At 40.8% G+C, this 20,650-nt stretch overlaps 1 protein-coding gene across 1 annotated transcript in view; it reads left to right on the top strand.

Moving 5' to 3' along the window:
* LOC140196556 (5'-3' DNA helicase ZGRF1-like) overlaps positions 1 to 20,650 on the top strand; it is a 116,492-nt gene that overhangs the window by 32,558 nt on the left and 63,284 nt on the right. Inside the window, exons 13-15 of the mRNA XM_072255970.1 lie at positions 463 to 601; positions 15,256 to 15,875; positions 19,626 to 19,764. Of these exons, the coding sequence (XP_072112071.1) occupies positions 463 to 601; positions 15,256 to 15,875; positions 19,626 to 19,764 (898 nt within the window). The remainder of the gene's footprint in view (positions 1 to 462; positions 602 to 15,255; positions 15,876 to 19,625; positions 19,765 to 20,650) is intronic.

Below are 20,650 nucleotides of genomic sequence, written 5' to 3'. Positions count from 1 at the left end.
TCAAGGATAAACTGACACCATCTCCATTTTCTTTAAAGGAAGAGTATTAAGTCCTCTGTTTAATTATAACTTAAGCTGAATATAATTATTTAATATTATGTAGGCTGCATATTAGTGTTTTTGTTTAATGCATCTGAATTTTTGTTCTGTTTTGTAGTTGTGTATTTGGATTTGAGCCATAAAAGTAAGGAACCTGTATCATCCCTTAACCAAATTAGGGAATTATTTTTAATGGTGTTGCTAAAACTGGTACATTTATAGTTTATTATTTAATACTTAAATTGTTTTAAGCACAGACTGTGTATTTGCCACTGAAGCTAAAAGCATTTCTCATTATGCAATATTATTCTTTGCTCCCTCCGTCAAACAATTTTTGAAAATTAAATTTGAATATCCAATTTTAAAAAGTGTTTGCAACTGAAAAGTAAAATCCAAAATCAATTGTTTTTGTTACACTACAAGGTAAAATCTCCAGTGCAACAGGTGCCTTCAGTGGATCCATTTGTGGACAATGTGCTCAGCTGCTCAAGTGACAGTAATGTGGGAGAACTTAATTATTCAGTGCCAAATCACCAGCTGCAAGCCAGCAGATGTACTTTTGGTAAGTCATTTGTTATTGAATGATAATCTGTGACAGAAAAAGTTGAAGTGAAATAATCTTTAAAATATACAAGAACAATTTTAAATTCATAATAGAATACTATTGCATAATCATTCCACCATTATGAATATAGATTTGTTGACATAGTTTAAACCCACCTGTAAACATGTAAACACAAAAACATGTACTCTGTAGGTATTAACTATAAAGATATTGTAATGTCACCTATTACTATGTGCCACCAAACATCTTTTTTTGAGATCCTGATGGTTCTGTAAGTATTTTATTTGTACTCTACTATTATTAATACTTAATGTATTGTATTTCACTCATCCAATCTACAATCAAGCTACTTGTGTATAATACGAGAAAACATTTTTGAAAATTGTTAATTTTTTTGGCTGTCTTTAACAGCATTGTGATAATTCAAGTGCAGAATTTAACACTGGTGTGAGCCTTCAAATTCTGGCCTTTGAAACAACTCTAGTGAGTTACCCAACAAGTGGTTCTTGCAGATCCGTTTCCAAATATTTTCTGCACCATCTCAACATAATCTAACTGTTTAATATTTCCTCTAGTCATATTAAACAAAGATAGCACAATAAAAAGAAGCCTTTTTTAAAAAAAACGTAAATATTAATTTTGGGCTGCGTATTGAACTACCTGAAAATGAAACTGACATGGTATTTTGCCAGATGTGCAAGCTTGTGCCAATGGAATTAGTCATCATTGATCTCTTGATTACATTCCACTGTTGGTGCAGGCCAGGATTAACTGATGGCAGTTTATTCAATGTCAAATGTAACCTTGAAAGCCCATTTTCAGTTATGATTATGAATTTCCACAAAAAGAATGGGAGAACAAGAAGCCACCTAATTATATGCCTGTTGTACTTCTACTCAGACTATAGGTAGAGACTGAGGACTGCTCACCAGTAGTGAGGACCAAGAAGATATGTATTGCTACCATAAAGTTAATAAATTTCACGACATATGCCAGTGATATTAAATCTGATTCTAACTATCTTGCTGGCAAACGTGCAGTCTCTGGTGAATAAAATCGATGATCTCAGAGTGAGGGTACTGAATTAGAGGGACATTAGGACCATGCATGTCCTTTGTTTCTCGGAATCCTGATTAACTCCTTCCGTACCGGATGCAGCGATTCAGATCAACTGGCTTACTATACACCATCAGGATAGATCTATAGAGTCTCTCAAAAGCAGAGGTGGAGGAGTATGCCTCATGATCAACTCTTCTTCGTGCACAATTATATCAGTGCTGTCCCAATTCTGCTGAGCAGACCTGGAATATCTAGCAGTTAAGGGCTGTCTGTTTTACCTACCACGGGAGTTCGCCGAGGTCATTTTGATAGAAGTATACATTCCACCTCAGGCCAATGTCAGTCAGGCTTTAGATGATCTGAGCAATGGGATCAACATGCATGAAACTGCACATCCTAACACCTCCATCATTGTTTTGGGAGATTTTGACCAGACCAGTCTGAAAAAAAACCACTAAACAATTACCATCAACAGATCACTTGCAATACCAGAGGAAACAACACACTGGACCACTGCTACACCACCATCAAGAATGCCTACCATGCTGTTCCACACCCTCACTTCAGGAAATCTGATCACCTGGCTGTACTTCTACTCCCTGAGTATAGGCAGAGACTGAAGACTGCAGCACCAATAGCGAGGACCAAGAAGGTATGGACAAAGGAAGCACAGGAGTGCCTACAGGACTGCTTTGAATCGGTGGACTGGACCGTATTAAGGGATTCATCTTTGAACCTGGATGAGTACGCTGCAGTTGCAACCTGTGTGGATGAGTGTGTGCCTAAAAGACTTGCTGCACATTCACAAACCAAAAGCCATGGATGAACCAGGAGGTACGTCATCTGCTGAAGGCTAGATCTATGGCATTCAAGTCTGGTGATCCAGGCCTGTACCAGGTATGGTCTGTGGAGGCCTATTTCAAGGGCGAAGAGACAATTTCGAACAAGGTTGGAAGCGACATCAGATGCATGACAACTCTAGCAGGGCTTGCAAGACATTACTTCCTACAGAGCAAAACCCGATAGCATGAATGGCAGCGATGCTTCACTACCAGATGAACTCAACGCTTTCTATGCCCGCTTTGAAAGGGAGAATACAACTACAGCTGTGAAGATCCCTGCTGCACCTGATAATCCTGTGATCTCTGTCTCAGAGGTCGATTTTAGCCTATCTTTAAAGAGAGTGATTCCTTGCAAGGCGGAACTGGAGGGAGTACTCAGGGACATTTTCAACCTCTCACTTCTATGGGTGAATGTTCCCCCTTGCTTCAAAAAGGCAGCAATTATCTGAGTGCCTAAGAAGAATAACGTGAGCTGCCTTAATGACCATCACCCAATAGCACTCACATCTACAGTGATGAAATGCTTTGAGAAGTTGGTCATGACTAGACTGAACTGCCTCAGCAAGGACTTGGACCCGTTGCAATTTGCCTATCGCTACAATAGTTCGACATCTGGCACAGGCCTGGATTGCCAGACTTGAATGCCACAGATCTACAATAGGCAGATGCAATCTCAATGGCTCTCCATGCGGCTTTAGACCACCTGGACAACACAAACACCTATGTCAGGATGCTGTTCATGGACTATAGCTCAGCATTTAATACCATCATTCTCACAATCCTGATTGAGAAGTTACAGAACCTGGGCCTCTGTACCTCTCTCTGCAATTGGATCCTTGACTTCCTAACCAGAAGACCACAATCTGTGCGGATTGGTGATAACATCTCCTCCTCGCTGATGATCAACGCTGGTGCACCTCAGGGGTGTGTGCTTAGCCCACTGCTCTACTCTCTCTATAGCCAGGACTGTATTGTTAGGCATAGCTCAAATACCATCAATAAATTTGCTGACGATACAACCATTGTTGGTAGAATTTCAGGTGGTGACGAGAGGGCATACAGGAGCGAGATATGCCAAGGACTGGAGTGGTGCCGCAGCAACAACCTGGCACTCAACATCAGTAAGACGAAAGAGCTGATTGTGGATTTCCAGAAGGGCAAGATGAAGGAACACATACCAATCCTCACAGAGGGATTAGAAGTGGACAGAGGGAGCAATTTCAGGTTCCTGGGTGTCAAGATCTCTGAGGATGTTGTAACCTGGTCCCAACATATCGATGTAGTTATAAAGAAGGCAAGACAGTGGCTATACTTCATAATTAAGGACCTCCAGCACCCAAGGCATGCCCCTTTCTCACCGTTACCATCAGGTAGGAGGTACAGAAGTCTGAAGGCACACACTCAGCGATTCAGAAACAGCTTCTTCCCCTCTGCCATCTGATTCCTAAATGGTCATTGAACCCTTGGACACTACCTCAGTTTTTTATATATAATATTTCTGCTTTTTGCACGATTTTAACTTATTCAATATGCGTATACTGTGTAAAGTATACTGAATAAGATTTATTTTGCTTCTATATTATGTATTGCATTGTACAGCTGCTACTATGTTAACAAATATTACGTAACATGCTGTGATAATAAAACTGATTCTGATTTTAATTACTAGGATATTCCTAATTAACACAGTCTTTTTTTATTTGAAATATCTGAGTAGTTTGAACATTATTCTTGGTTTCTTAACTTTCTTATCTTGAGACAGACTGAAAATTGATAGTAGTTGCTGAAAATGCAGGACTTGTAATAATTGTTGCACTATTTAATTCTGATGTAAATAAATGTAAAATTCCATGTAAGAACAAAATTTTGTACATGATAGAATGAAGGCTGAGCTTTACTGGGTTGAAAAGAGAATAAATTGTGCTATTAGCTCTTGATACACAAGGAATTCTGAGTTTAATAACTTATTTCTGGAGTGGGTAGCCATTTGTTTACAGTCCTCATATTGGAGGAAAAATGAGAACAAATAGATTTAAAGTGATGCCAGGAAGTGTTAAGGGGGAGAAGAGGGAAAATGATTTCACTCAGAGGGTGTTGAGGTGAAGGGAGAAGTCCTTGTCAGATTAAAAATTTACTTAAATATGCACTTGAAGAACTGTGGCCTGCAGTTGAAATGACAGATAATCACAAACAACGTGAAATCTGTGTGACAGCAGATCTTTCTGTCAAAAAAGCAAGTCTTGTTGCATGTGAGTTTCATTTGGGCTGATAAAAAGTGAGACATTCGAGGTGTGGCCATAGTATGACTAGACAGGTTTAGAGTGGGGAACTGAGGCTTTGGCTCAAGGCCTTGGCAAGAAGAAACGGATGCCATGGTGCCGGAAGCCATTTTGGATAGGCCAGTGGGACTGTGAGACTCTATTCGAGAGACTAGTGAGAGGCACAGTTGAGTAGCAGATAAGAGCAGTGTTGTAGCGTGGATGAAATCACCGGAGAGACAGAGTCACTGGTAGATACAAAGCAGCTTCTTTATTCAACAAGCAGGCATCATACGGATGGAGACGCTTTCGGGAGAAAGGTCTGCTAGCTCAATGTGGGCTCGATATTTATATGCTAAACACAAAGGTAATCGCTACTTTAAAAGGTTATAGACAATGCATAGACAACGTTTCCTATTGAAGCTTGAGAGACCATGGATCTGCGCCTGGAAAATCTTCACTCTCCAGTGCGCAGACCTGGGCAAGGTTGTATGGAAGACCAGCAGTTGCCCATGCTGCAAGTCTCCCCTCTCCATGACACCAATGTTGTCCAAGAGAAGGGCATTAGGACCCATACAGCTTGGCACCAATGTCGTCGCAGAACAATGTGTGATTAAGGGCACAACACATTCCCTCGGCTGGGGCTCGAACTCAGGACCTTCAGGTAGCTAGTCCAATGCCTTAACCACTTGGCCACATGCCCACACCCTATTGAAGCTACATACAAAATATCACACCATCATTTCCTTCCAGCGCCAACATGTCTGGGTTGGTATCCACAGCCTTTAAGAATGCAAGTTAAGTCTACGATACATTTATTTGACATTTCCCGTGCTAACATAGAAGACAATTAATATTTATAGTATATAGATACTACCTTCGAAACTACAGCGTCTGATCAGACTACGGCGCCAGAAGCATCTGGTATTCACACCTTTTTAGGAAGCACATTGCTGTGGACTCAATCCACAGTACTTTGTCAAATAGAAGTCTGGTGGCCAAAGTCATTTAAGTGTAAACAAATCATCTACCCAAAAAAACTCACTCTAACAGTCCCTCCTCTTGGCTGTCCTGGACAAAATTAAATTTGTATCAGGGAAGGCCAACCTAGGAGGATCTGCTCAAATAGGGCAGCAAAAATGTTCTGTCTCGAAATTTCCCCCAAATTTTATGTACCTCTATCTATCCTAGCATTACCTAATCGCTACCTACCAAATGTTAAGCAGAGACGCTGTTCCAAGTATTTCAGAAATGCGGCTCCTTTGGTGTGCCTGCTCTTTCCCTGCAGGCTGACTGCAGCTTAATTACATTCTTTTGTCTTCAGCCCTTTATCCTCTGGTTGCTGAAACTCTCCTTCCAGGAGCACCCACAGGCTCTATCATTGATGTACAGGAAGGGGTTGGGGTGGCTATGTAAATGTCTGTAAGGACCTCTCCCCAGTGGCACCCCCTTCCGAACTGTTCTGTCAATCACTGGCTCAACTGCTGAAAAGGGCCCAGCTTCTCAGACTCGGGGTGACTGCTTTCAGATGCCGTGTGTAGTCTGAAATGCCATCGAAGTGGCCGTCTCTGCTTTCACTCAAAAATCCCTCCCCGTCTATTTCCCAATAAATTTCTATACTATGCTATAAAATTAATCATCGACCTTCAGCAACCAGCCTTCTTTACAGAGAGCCATCATCATCACACTTTAGCAGGCTATTCATGGTTTTCCAACATGTTTCTCAGTGTCTTCTGCCACGCTTCTGGTGTTTTCTGCCCTTGCATTTTCTCCTGGTATGTTTTCCTCAGCTGTGGTCAGGTCTGGCATAGCCAGCTGGTGTTCCTCTCTTAGGTTCTCTGTAATTACATGGTTACTGGGTACACTTGGTTCCCCACTCTGTGGGTGCAACAAAAGGGTGAGTTGTATGCTTTAACCTGAGTCCAGTGTTTCCACTGGCTGCCTCGTCAAGTCTGTACACAGACACACGTATCATTGGTTAAGAGTACCGTCTGTGGTCCTATCCACCTGGGGGCAAACCCTGGCCTTTCTGGCAGCACCCTCACCATAACTTGGTCGCCGGGCTGTGGACCACCCTTTCCCTCTGGCTCTTTCTGATCAGCGATTTGCTGTTGTTGTTTCGCTCGGTCCTTTAATACAGGTGTCCCCCGCTTTTCAAACGCTCCCTTTACGAAACCTCACTGTTACGAAAGACCTACATTAGTTACCTGTTTTCGCTAACAGTAGGTGTTTTCACTGTTATCAAAAAAGGCAACGTGCAATAAAAGGCGTCACGCGATAAAAAATCAGTGCGCGCCCTGAGCAGCCGCTCTCCCCCGGATTCGGAACTGCATTCTAGCCGGCATTGCTTTAACGTGTGCCTGTGAGCAGCCCTTTGCAAAATGAGTTCTGAGGTATCGGAGAAGCCTAAAAGAGCTCGTAAAGGTGTTGCAGTTAGCGTAAAACTAGACATAATTAAGCGTTTTGATCGTGGTGAACGAAGAAAGGACAAAGTGAGTTTGGCTTGTGGAAGCTGATGAAGATGTTGTTGAAGAGGTTTTGGCATCCCATGACCAAGAACTGATAGATGAAGAGCTGATGCAATTGGAAGAGGAAAGGGTAACAATCGAAACCGAATGAGTAATGATAAAGTACGACTTTAATTTTGAAAGGGTACGTCGGTTTGGGCATATTTGCAAGATGGTTTGAGTCCTTACAAAGAACTGTATGATAGAAAAATGTGCAAGGCCAAGCAGTCAAGCAAGCCTTCCACATCAGCTACAGCAGACGACGAACCTCGACCTTCAACATCGAGGCAGGCAGAGATAGGAGAAGATGACCTGCCTGCCCTGATCAATGAGATGACACCCAGTGTCCCACCACCCCAGCTCCCGGGCCGCGGACAGATACCGATTCGCGGAGAATGCAGGGTAGCCGGGAGGCACACAGCACACCTTTAAGAAAAAAGCCGAAATAAACATGCTAATTAATTAGGTGCTGCCCGGCACGTAAATGTCGGCCCAGATCAGAGGCGATTGCCGATTGCATTGCCTCTGATCTGGGCCGACATTTACGTGCCGGGCGGCATCTAATTAATTAGCTTGTTTGTTTCGGCTTTTTTCTTAAAGATGTGCTGGATGTGTCCCGGCTACCGCTGTATCCCTGCATGCTTCGTGGATCGGTATTGGTTCGCAGCCCGGAGGGTGGGGGCCACTGCACCATTCCGACTCAGCCTAACACACCACCATCAGTGTGCTCTGCGCTATCTTCCCAATTCCTGTAAGTGATACTACACTGCACATACATTATTTCTACTTCATATCGGCTGTGTATTTTTACGTGTGATTTGGTATGATTCAGCAGCTTCATAGCTTAAAGGTTACTGGAGAGCGCTTGCGCCGTGTTTTTGCCAAGAGCGCTTGCGTGAGATTTTCGCTACGGAGAACAGTTCAGGCAATGATTGTGGAAAAGTATTTCTACTTTATATAGGCTAGGTATTTATCATATCATTCCTGCTTTTACTATATGTTACTGTTATTTTAGGTTTTATGTGTTATTTGGCATGATTTGGTAAGTTATTTTTGGGTCTGCGAACGCTCACAAAATTTTCCCATATTGTAATTGTTTCTTCACTTTACGACATTCCGGCTTACGAAACGCTTCATAGGAATGCTTTACCTTTGGATGGCGGGGGAAACCTGTACTTTTAAGTTGGTTACAAAGGTCTTTCACATATTGGGTCGTTCTATCCCTGTAAGCCCCAGGCTCCCCACAACCCGTAATTACCCCATAAGGGAGTTGCATTGCTCGCCCCATCAATAATTCTTAGGGGCTGAGACCCAAAGTGCGGTTCGGGGTTGCGCGCAATCTCATCAAGATTCCTGGTAATACATCCACCCATGTCTTTCCTGTCTCAGCTATAGCTTTGACTAACACATTCTTGATTGTTCGGTTCATCCTTTCTACCATCCCTGAACTCTGGGGGTGGTAGGGTATGTGGAACCACTGTTGAATCCCTAGTAGTTGGCACATTTCCTTCATCATTTTCCCCGTGAAATGTGCACCCTGACCTGAATCCACCTGAACTGGGGTTCCCCACCTTGGGAGGATTTCCTGAACTAGGATCCATGCAGCGGTGCGGGCGGTGCAGTCCCTTGTTGGGAAAGCCTCTACCCACCGGGTGAAGTGATCCATGATTACTAGACAGTAGTTTTTTCCCCTGCTTTTTGGCAGGGGCCCTGTGAAGTCTATCTGGATGTTTTCCCAGGGACCCCTCAGCTGAGGCTGATTTGCCAGCTGCAGCTTTCTGCCCCTACCAGGGTTATGCTGGGCACAAATGATACAACAGCGTTAGAATTTCTCAACGTCCCCGCCCATCCCTGGCCACCACCAGTCCTGCTGGAGGGTTGTGATCATGCTCTGCCTTCCCTGATGCATCACCCCATGATATAACTTCAGTAGTATCGGTCTAATACGGGGTGGGGCCACTGTGACTCTTTCCTCCCCATGTGTCCAGCACCCATCTGGTCCCTCCTTTGCTCCTTTTCTCCTCCATTTTTCCTTCTCCTCTGCCTCTACCTCTTCATATAATTTTACTAAGCTGGCTTCCGTCGTTTCCTCCCGCACACTTGCAATTTCAATTGCCTCTTGTTCCCCTGCTGCTTTATTCGCAGGAATGTCTGCCCTTGGAGGAACTGGGAAAACTTTGTTCTGGAATGGCCACAGTCTCTCTGAGTATCCCCTGGTGTTTTTGTTCCTTCACTATACCCTGAACAGTGGTCAGTGTGTCCGTTTGTATAGGGTCCTGGTTAGGGGGTTTATACAGACCCTCCTATTATAACTGGGTCTTTCTTTACCTGCTCACAATCTTGCTTGTGTATTCTGTTGGTTGTATGCGTTCGCTGCCCATGACTTGTCCCTATTATTTCTCCCTTTCCTGAATCTATAACAGCTCCTACTTCCCTTATGATGTCTGTTCCAAGGATCGTTCCCTCATTATTTGGACGTACCAAAAAATACACTGGAAGCTGCACTCCCCCGATTTCTAGTATTTGCTTCTCGCCTCTTTCTGCTTTTACTGTTTTCCTTCCTACACCCGTGATATAACTGGCCTGTCCAGTTGTTGGTAAGGGTAAGTCTGTTATCAATACTGATGCCCCGTGTCCACTAACATATTGCATTGCCGTCCCCCTAACAATGCCGTTATGTACATCCATGAGTCATCAGAGCTGGCAGTGGAGCCCGCTGCCACATCTTTTTCTGCCTTAAGAGGCGCCATTACTAACTCTTTGATCTGATCGACAGTCAAACTGTTAGCTGATGGAGTGAGTGACTGGGTGTCTGCCGTGACCTTCACCTGGGTTTTCTCCCTCCCCCTGGATACTGTCTCCAGCCGTGTCCCGATAGGCCACAGCTGTAGCATTTCAACTTCTTCACTGTTTTAAACGTGGTACAGCAGTCCTTTGCTAGGTGCCCTGGCTGCCGGCAAGCAAAACAAGCCCTCCGGGACAACACAGCAGCTGCATTCACTATACCCACTTCATGATTTCTCTTGCCTTTTCTTTGGTCTATCTCACTGGCCCACGAAACTATTGCAGAGTGGGTGGACCCTACCATTATGCCTAAATCTAAAACTTCCTGGTGGGTTGAGCTCATGCCTTCCTTCAGCATTTTTAGGAAGACTTGGTCATCCCTCCCTGGATTATCCAACCCTGAATACTCCTCGTACGCTCGATAGTTACGTTCTGCATAATCCATGGCTGTCTCGTCAGCTTTTTGAATCATTGCCATTATTGTTTCCCAGCTACTCTTGCCTCCCCCAGCCGCTGCCTCACTTCCCCTTTAAAAGAGCGATATCTTTCTTCATTACTGGCACTCCCGGTAGTTGTCCATGTACCATCCCACACCCCCTGGGCCATCCTGTCCCACATATTCCTCAGGCACTTTGTTTTCACTAACACGTGTATATCTTTAGGGTGCATCTGGTGAATTTCAACCATTTCCTCGAGCTTGCGCCAGAACTCTGAATTCCCACAGGTGACTAAGTGAGGGCAACTCGGCAAAATGCTCTGTTTCTCCCCAGGAGTGAAGGGCTTATGAATAGTCATAATCAAGGTCAAGGGCTGGCTCGGATCATCAGGGTTTTCAACCTGACGTTGCCTGACCTTAATAGGTGCCATTCTGGCAGATCTATCTGGGTAAAACCTCTCCCTAAGATATCCCCGCACTAATTCCTGCACTATGCAAAATATAAAAGATGGGTGCCAGTTAAACAACACATAGTTAAATCAGCAGAGTATGTATTCCACAATCTGCCACTTTTGAGTACCTGAACTCATGATGCCTGCTGTATTCCCCTGCATCACACTTGCAAACGCATACACTAAAATGCAGCTCCCCGAACGAGTATACCCGCACCTACTCTGGCGTCTTGAACCGTACCGTTGGTTACCACCTTTCGCAACTGGTGGTCCAAGTCTCACCAAGTTAACCAGGTTAACATGCAAAGATTTCTCACATACATAAACACACATGCACACGCACACACTACTTTTATATCTACCTGCTCAGCTCTCCATGTTCGTGATACCTTGTGATCCCGTGTACCACCAACCGAACAGATCCAAGTGTGAGCATTATTTTAGAAAAATACTCACCAACTTAGACTGCTAGGAACGCTGGCCACACGAGGGGTCACAAAGTATCCCACTCCTGACACCAAATGTTGTAGCGTGGATGAAATCACCGGAGAGACAGAGTCACTGGTAGATACAAAGCAGCTTCTTTATTCCACACAACAAGGTACAGCAGGCGTCATACGGACGGAGACGCTTTCGGGAGAAAGGTCTGCTAGCTCAATGTGGGCTCGATATTTATATGCTAAACACAAAGGCAATCACTACTTAAAAAGTTATAGACAATGCTTCCTATTGAAGCTACATACAAAATATCACACCATCCTTTCCTTCCGACGCCAACATGTCTGGGTTGGTATCCACAGCCTTTAAGAATGCAAGTTAAGTCTACGATACATTTATCTGGCATTTTACGTGCTAACATAGAAAACCATTAATAATTATAAAATATAGATAATACTGTCTTTGAAACTACAGCATCTGGTCAAACTACAGCACCAGAAGCATCTGGTATTCACACCTTTTTAGGAAGCACATTGTTGTGGACTTAATCTACGGTACTTTGTCAAATAGAAGTCTGGTGGCCAAAGTCATTTAAGTGTAAACAAATCATCTACTCAAAAAAACTCACTCTAACAAACAGATCAGATTTTTCACAGCCATTAACTTAAAACAATGCCAAATTACAAATAATTAAATAAAGTAGGGATGTAGGATCAGGTTATGTGTTGTAGCTGAATGATATGGGAGCTGGTGGGCCCCTTTGTGGTGTTATATCATATTCTGGACTTGGGGTGTACAGCAAAACATTAACTTCAGCTACCAATCTTCAGATCTGAATATGGATGGTAGATTAAATTTAAAATGTAGCTCTGGACATTGAGTTCCTAAGAGCAATGAACCGCAGTTAATTGGAAGACCAGACAATGCTGATTTAAGATTCACTTGGGTGTCTGTAGTCTGGGTGTGAAGGTGTGATATCTATATGTAATTCACAGGAAAGCATTGTAGATACATTGTAAACATAGAATTGTCCTTTGATCTTTAGCATATAAACTGTGATATAATGTTGGGTTGAGCAGGCCTCTTCCTTTGAAAGGGTCTCAATATGAAGTCTGCTGTGTCTCATTTTTTTGAATAAAGAGACTGCTTCGTATCTACCAGCTACTTCTCTCCGGTAACTTTGTCACAACAACAGTGGTTCCTGATGACTACATCTGCAGTAAATGTTGGTTGCTCAAGGAGCTCTGGCTCAAAGTTGATGACATGGAATCTGAGCTTCAAACACTGATGCATCAGAGAGGCATAACTAGGGCCGTGAGTAGTGCTTTAAACTAAGTAAGTAGGGGCAGGGGTAGTTTCAACAGTTTGCAAAAATATGGATAAAATAAAACAAGAAGGCACGTTCAGAAGAGGTTACTGAAGTCTCCAAAATAAAGAGTAAACAAAATGTTTGGAAAGGAATAAGAATTTTATCTTCAGGCAACGTGGAAATAAAATTGAAAAGAAGACTGGTGAATAGAGGACTGAAGGTGTTATATATGAATGCATGTAGTATATGAAATAGGGTAAAGTTAGAAACTGACAGGTATAATTTAGTGGGCATCTCAAAATTATTGTTGACAGAAGATCACAGCTGAGAACTTAACATCCAAGGATACACATCGTATCAAAAGATGGGGTGGCTTTGTTGATTTAGAAAAAAATCAAATTCTGAGAAAGAAATGACATAGGATCAGAAGGTAGAGTTATGAAACTGCAAGGCTAAAAGGACTGATGGGAGTTATAGACCTTTAAACAGTAGCCAGGATGTGTGGTAAAAATTTCAACGGGAGACTAAAAAAGGGCAAAATGTCTTGGAGTTTTCAATATGCAGGTAGGTTGGGAAAATCAGATTGGTGTTGGATCCCAAGAGAAGGAATTTGTAGAATGCCAACAGAATGGATTTTTAGAGCAGCTTATCATTGAGCACTATACCTGTTGAAGTTTAGAAAAATTGGTGTGCGGGGTGGTTCTCATTGAAACCTAGCAAATATTGAAATGCCTCGACAAAGTGGACTTGGAGAGGATATTTCTAACTGTGGAAGAGTCTAGGGCCAGGGAGTACAGCCTCAGAGTAGAAGAATGTCCCTTTAGAAATGAGATGAGGAGGAATTTCTTTAACCAGAGAGAGGTGAATCTGGAATTCATTGCCGTGGAAGCTAAATCATTAGGTATATTTAAAGCAGAGGTTGATAGATTCTTGGTTAATCAGGGCACCAAAGGTTATGGGGAGAAGGCAGGAGAATGGGCCTGGGATGGAAAGTAAATCAATCATGATCGAATGGCGGAGACTCAGTGGGCCGAATGGACTAATTCTGCTCCAGCCTTATATATTGACCATTGACATAACATTTCTGTGGAGCTCCAAGGAATAAAGATTAATATTTTCTCACACATATAACTGCAGTGTTGTGTCAGATTTAGTTTGGATTTTTCTGCCATCGGGAAAGTTAGAAACCTGACTGGGCAGATTAAAAGCAAATGTTATGAAAAGAAAGAACTCAAGGTTTGGGTAATACTATTCATGAATTGAGGGAGGGAAAGGAAATTGAGATTTGATACTAGGTTTCAAGGACATAGGGGTGGAAGATTTGGATATTTAGCAGCAATATAATGATGATGTTCATTATATGAAGTGAATTAGGTAACTGACAGTTTAATATACAATGCCAGCTTCCAAGCAAGGAAATTGAGTGGTTAATAATTTGATTGAGCAAGCAGAATATACATCTGGTGTATGAAATGTAAAGGATGGATAGTAGGAATTTGGTAAGAAATTAATGCCACTTAAGTATGGAATAGAGGAGAGTCTAGGAAAAGGATTGGCTAAGGAGATAAGATAGGATGAATAGCAAAGGGATGCATTCTGATTAACTGGGCCATTGGTTAATCAGGGTAGCTGCTTATTTGGGACAAAAACTAATTGAGAAAATACAGACACGAAGAAACCTGCAGGTGCTTGAAATCCAAAGCAATACAGACAAAATGCTAGAGAAACTTAGCAGACCAGGCATCATTTTTAAATAGCATCAGTTGCATGTGCTTGTGTTGAAAAAGCAGTGATTTCTGTCACTGATAGTTGGTGAAAACAAGTGGTAAGACAATTCAGAACTGTTTTGCTCACTGCAGTTTCAAACGTTCAGGCTTGGAGATGTCAGAAATTGCTGAGAGTGAAAATGAAACTATTTCACTACTTCAAAAAGTTAGGAACTGTGAAAAATTTGAAGGTATCGACAATCATCTTGAATGTTACAACAAAAATGAAGATTTGGAAGATGTTATCATCAAAACCATGTTATGATGGCTGTCCATTATCTGCACTGGGTGTTTGCACAGATTTTGAAAATTTGCAGTCAACTAAAAGAACACAGCATACGCCGATGAATTCCTCCGGCAATAACTATTAGGAATTAATGTGCAGTTTTATAAGACTAGTTGTATTAGTAGTGTTCTAATTTGTTCTGTATTTCATTTAAATACATAATTTGTTACTCAGTTAAATAGTAGTTTATCTTTTTTTATACCTTTTTAACGATTTTCATCAAACTTCGGCTAATTGAGGTAGCTATTTAATTGGGCCAAAATATACTAGTACCGAGGTGTCCCAATTAACCGGAATCCACTGTTAATACTATATAACTTGGAAAATTATTCAGAAGTTCCTAGTACATTGTTTGAGTGTAAGGGAAGGAGGGTAAAGACAGAGGCTAAGGTAAGAAAGGAAATGAGTCTTGCATGCAATTTATTTATCTAGTGAGTGATGACAGATTTAACTATATTCACAACCCGTAATGTTCTTGTAGACTACCTTGTGTCCATGTTCTTGTCATTTGCAGGTAATGAAACGGCTGATAGTTTTGTGAAGGATGGAGGGTCGAGAATCCAACCAGCTTTAAGACTAAGAAGTCCTCTTGTAACTTTGCCTTCAACAGACAAAAGCACCAGTCAGACTCTTCCATCAGATTTCTTTGCCAACTTTTCAAGTGTAATTGAACCCCACACTCTGTGCTCAACTATTTATACAGTGAATAGTCATGGGGTTTTATGTGACTCTGCAGAAAAGTACATGACCAATAATTGCAATATTTCTGAAAGCACCGATCCTTACATCAATGAATATTCAAAACCAATAGACCTTCATTCAGTTTTACAAAATGGGTCTAGCAAGTGGCTGAAATATCAAATTTCAGCACCAACCAATCCAGTATCCCTGGATGATGATGACCACAGGGAAGAAAATCATATGTTTAAGAAAGGAAATGAAAAAGCACCTACGATTCAGGAAAATATAAAAGATTCACTTTCTGTTCAGCTAATAAAAGACAAACTGCTCAAACAGAATGGAAATATATTGACAGAAAATAAAACCTGTTCTGCAACAAGCACAAGTTCCATATATAAAGGGTACAGTGTACCACGCAAAGCAAATTGTATTCTTAACAGGAAATGTTCTAACGTAAGTGACTAATTTGATTTATCTGTAACATTTTTACTTACAATATAGACCTGTACAGCACAGGAGTAGGCCTTTTGGTACACCATGTTTGTACGTAGTCCATATTACGCCATTCCTTGTGATGGAAGGGTATTGATCAATGTCTTCTATTGCTCAGTCATTTCAGCATCCCATCTACCAATTCAGTGTGGACAACATCCTCTGCTTTACCATCATCAGTCACCTTGGTCAGCTCTTCAAAAACAAGCACGAGTGTTCCTGTCCTATTCCTGCCATGTCTGTCTCAATAATATGGGATAGATCCCATCAGGCTTTGGGAATTTATTCAACATTTCAAGGGACCCAACACCAATTTCTTCTAGATCTCAAAATGCCTTAGCATATTAGAATACGCAATACTGAACTCGCTCTCCTCCATGTCCTTCTTAGTGAATACCAATTCATTTAATACTTTGCTAACATCCTCTGACTCCAAGCAGAAGTTCTCTTTTTTTTTTAATCATTGATCAATTCTGTTCTCTCCTTTGGTTCCCTCTTGTTTTTGATGTATGCTAAAAAAAATCTTGGGAGTTATTCTTCAGTGTACTATACAGTATACAACTTCTACATCCTGTAATGACCTCACATAATTTTGTTCATATTTATATCTGTTTGACTTTGCACTGTTTATTTCTCTGACTAACGTTGAGCCCTCTGGAGACATTGTGGGCTTATCAACGAAATGTCAAAGAAGGAGGGCGCCCACCTGATGACCCTGATGACGTACCTACCCCCCCTCCTTGTCACCACTCCAAGCCCACTGCCAACATTGAGAGTGCTGACATACCATAGGGATTGAAACATCAAGTCCCAGTAGCTCTACTATTAATCCCTCTTTTTCTCCAAAGTTCCAGCAGTTTTTCTGTATCTTCTGCTCAATATTTTCTCTGTTCTGGAATTAATCTAACCAATTGTTCTTTTTTGATTTGCATCTTACATTTTATAAACACAAGATTTTATGTGAAATGTCATTCATCATAATTGTGGGATTTTTGGCAAGTAAATAAGTTATGTATAATAGATATTTTTATGTGAGTTATTTAACAAACCAGACATGAAAATAATTGGACATTAGAGTTAAATTTAGGAACAATTCTCCACTGGAGAGCTTGGGTACACACAATATCAACATTCAGGAGCAAAAGCAACAGCTTGTATCTGGGCGGGAACAGGAAGGCCATGATAAATAAAAGCAAGACCTGAGCTTGAAAGTGTACCAAAAAACCTTAATAAGCAGGAGTAGGCTATTCAGGCCCTTGTCTCGGCTCTGTTGCTCATAACTATCAAAGCTACCTTGGTACAGAAACTTCTATTTACTTTTGTCTTGAATGGCTTCCCCTTAGTTGCACACTGAACCGTAACTCTAGATACTCCAGCCAGGAGAAATATCAACTTCACATCCACAATGCAAAGCCCTTTAAGACTTTGGCATGTTTCAATATGGTTACCTCTCATTCTTCTCAGCTCATGATAGTATAACCCGGTCTGTTCAATCTCTTTCGTATGACATATCTGCCACCCCAGGAATCAACCTTATGAACCTTTGCTGCTCTCCTATTGTGAGCATATTCATCTTGACATTGGAAGGCCAACCAGTTTATTAATTACATTGCACTCTTAACAGAGCCCTATATAATTGCAGTGGGACATTTCCACTGTTGTATTTAAATCCCCCTTGTCAAAAAGCCTAATGTACAGTTTGTCTTCTATTTGATTGTTTTACCTGTATATTAGGTACCGGTATATTTACCGGTATATTAGGTTGACGTAGGACGTGCAGTTCTTTCAGAACACTGACATCTTTCATTTTCTCACTATTTGGAAAATATTTTTTTATCTACCGAAGTGTATGACCACACACTTTTCATATTTTATTCCATCCACTGTAACCTTCCCCAGTCACAACTTCAAGTATCTGCATTCTCTTCATAGCTTATACTGCCATCTAGCTTTGTATCATCAGCAAATTGGAGCATTTTCCACTCAATCCCCGGAGATCCAGCAGTGATCTCAGTGGCATCCCATTATTACAGCCTTCCAACCAGACAGTGACCCATCTACTATTTCTGTTTTTAGTCCATTATCCAATTCACAATCTAGCTAGTATATTACCTCATAATATACCTTTTAAAATGATCTTTTGTCTGGTACCTGATTGAGGGCTTTATGAAAATCAAAATGCCTGTTATCTATTCTTCTTATTAACCTCAAAAACAATAATGTTTAATTGGTAGTTTCTCCTGTAAATTCTGACTGTGCCCAGTTCTATTATTGTTTTTTGGAGTAGCTCTCCATTTACTGCTTAAGCCCTATGTTTGAGCATGCAAAACTGTAAGAGAGCTAGGGACACTAACTCATGGAGGAGGTGCCTTCCATCAGAGGGCGATTTGAAGCTGAAGTAGAGGGACAATTTTTAAGAAAAGGCCTAGATGAGTTCGTAGCTATTGTGACCTTCTTATTTTGGATGTCAAGAGGAGCACTGTGAGCAAATAAGTTGTTGTTTAATGACAGCAAATTGGAAGTTCAAGTGGGCATTCAGTCTCATTAACTTCCAGGACCAACAGTCGAATTGGCTAGTTTTGCAGCTGCTGATCTTAATTGCCTGGGTATCAAAGTATCAGTGGTAATTTTACAAAGCAAAAAGTGACAAGAAAGTTCTTTCTTTTGTAACAACCCTGGCATCTGGTCTGCAACAGGGCATCAACAAGTTTCCAGCTTAGGGAGTAAAACTTACGAGAATGCCAAAAGTAGGATTGAGATCTTGCTATGACAGATTTTATTCCAATGGCTTCAATTTTGATGATCAACTAGACTCCTCATACATCCTTTTCAATTGTATGTCATTCCATCTTTTTATCGCCCAGGGATTTCCAACTTTAATTATCCTACTTCTCTTCATTGCTGCACTATTACTGAATCTCATATCTTGTTTAAGGGCAATTCATCATTCACTTATATAGCTTTGCCAGTCAGTCGTTGATTCCAGTTTATCCACATCAGAACTCTTCCCATTTGAGCTGGTTCTTCTCTATTGATTACATTTTTCCTTGTGTACTCCATGGACATTTTGATAGCTATTTTAAAAACTTGTAGTTTCCTCATTATTCCTTGTATTTTTGCCCTTCTTTACTTGCTTCACTTTGTATCCTTGTTTCCAAAAACCAGAACCAATAATGCTTCCTTCCTCATTTGGCCAAGAACATGCTTGTCAAGAATGTTCCTCTTAACACGAAAAAAAATTCTCACTCTATGTACTGTAAGAATATCTGAGACCGTCCCGTGCTGTTACTCAGATTCGTTCTGAAACCATACAAATTTTTTGATACCAACTCCTCCAATTGTTTATGCATTATTTTTCCTTATAATTCTTATGTCCATCTCATCTGCCAAATTAGTTTAAGTTTATAATGTTAAACATGGATTATAATTATACATGAAGTTAGGTGTTTAATGCACCCATTACCATAATAACACAGTTCGTGGATTGGCTTTCTCTACTGTCAGGGTTTATGATGATGGTAATGGCTTTCAGGTGATTATTAAGTTGTTGGGGTTAATATTTCTCACGATATTTTTTCCTCTATTTTGATTATTATTAAAGTAACAAACAAAATTGGAATGCAAGCATATTGCAAAGGATGTTCTAGGCATCTCAGGAAACAGTACACAGTAATTTTATTCTGATTGTTGTCTCTACTTTTTTTTATGCAGAACACCTCACTTTCTGAGTTGCACTTCCCCAAACCTGATGTAGCACAAGGAGTGAAAACTCTTAAGAGACAAGTAACTATTCCAGCCACCTTCCTCAATGCTGCACATTATAAAGATGTTTTCATAGCAGTAATAACAGGTATGTATTTTTGTAGAGTAAGGAAATAAAAGGACGTGAAACTAGGATGGATATATGGAGTTAGAAAAATCCTATAATCAAACAATAAAAAAAATCAGGCTTGAAAACCTTTTTCTTGGATTTTATTTCTTACAATATTAAATTTCATGCAAAACTTGCAATATAGTCATGAATGGTTGTTTGTAGATTGGTTAGTATCATTGTAGCCAAGTACTGTCATTTGATTTACAAGTCCTGTAATTACCAAACCCAATAGTGATAATCTTTAATTATAAATCAAATCCAATTCAGAAGTCTCTAAGTGTTGTTTTCAATAAATTTGGACCATCACTAGCAAGGACCAATTGTTAACTGGTTTAATCTTAGGAGAATAATTAACAGCTAAGATATTTCAATTCAACTAAATAAATAAATTCTGGAATGAAATATAGGTATGGTGACACAAAGCCACCAAATTGTTCACTTGTTCTTCAAAAAAGGAAATCTGCCATTCTATTTGATGTTTTAATACAGTTCTAGATCCACAGTGATCTGATGTTTAACTTCCTTATTAAATACAGAGCAAGCCAGTTCGTAGCAGTTAAACAAATAAAAAAGGGGTCAATTAAGGGCTTTTATATTTGGCCTCAGCAACCAAAAGAAGATGAAAACTCTGGACAGCAATCATGATCACAATTGGGAATCCATTTGTCAATGATCTGCTTTCAGGAAAGGATGCCCTCAAGATGTCAATAAAGTATGACTATATGTAATGTACACACATTCTTTAATATTCCAAGAAACATGCATGGAATAGCATTAGCCATTAAACATGTTTTTTCTTAACCTTACAGATGTTATTGACTCTATTAATGGAATCCTTTTCAGTTGGGCTCCCCACAAAAAT

The sequence above is a fragment of the Mobula birostris genome, chromosome 4 (assembly GCF_030028105.1).
Source record: "Mobula birostris isolate sMobBir1 chromosome 4, sMobBir1.hap1, whole genome shotgun sequence".
In the NCBI taxonomy this organism is placed as follows: Eukaryota; Metazoa; Chordata; class Chondrichthyes; order Myliobatiformes; family Myliobatidae; genus Mobula; species Mobula birostris.
Note: the sequence above shows the minus strand (reverse complement) of the source record. Positions and strands in the feature narration are given on the sequence as shown.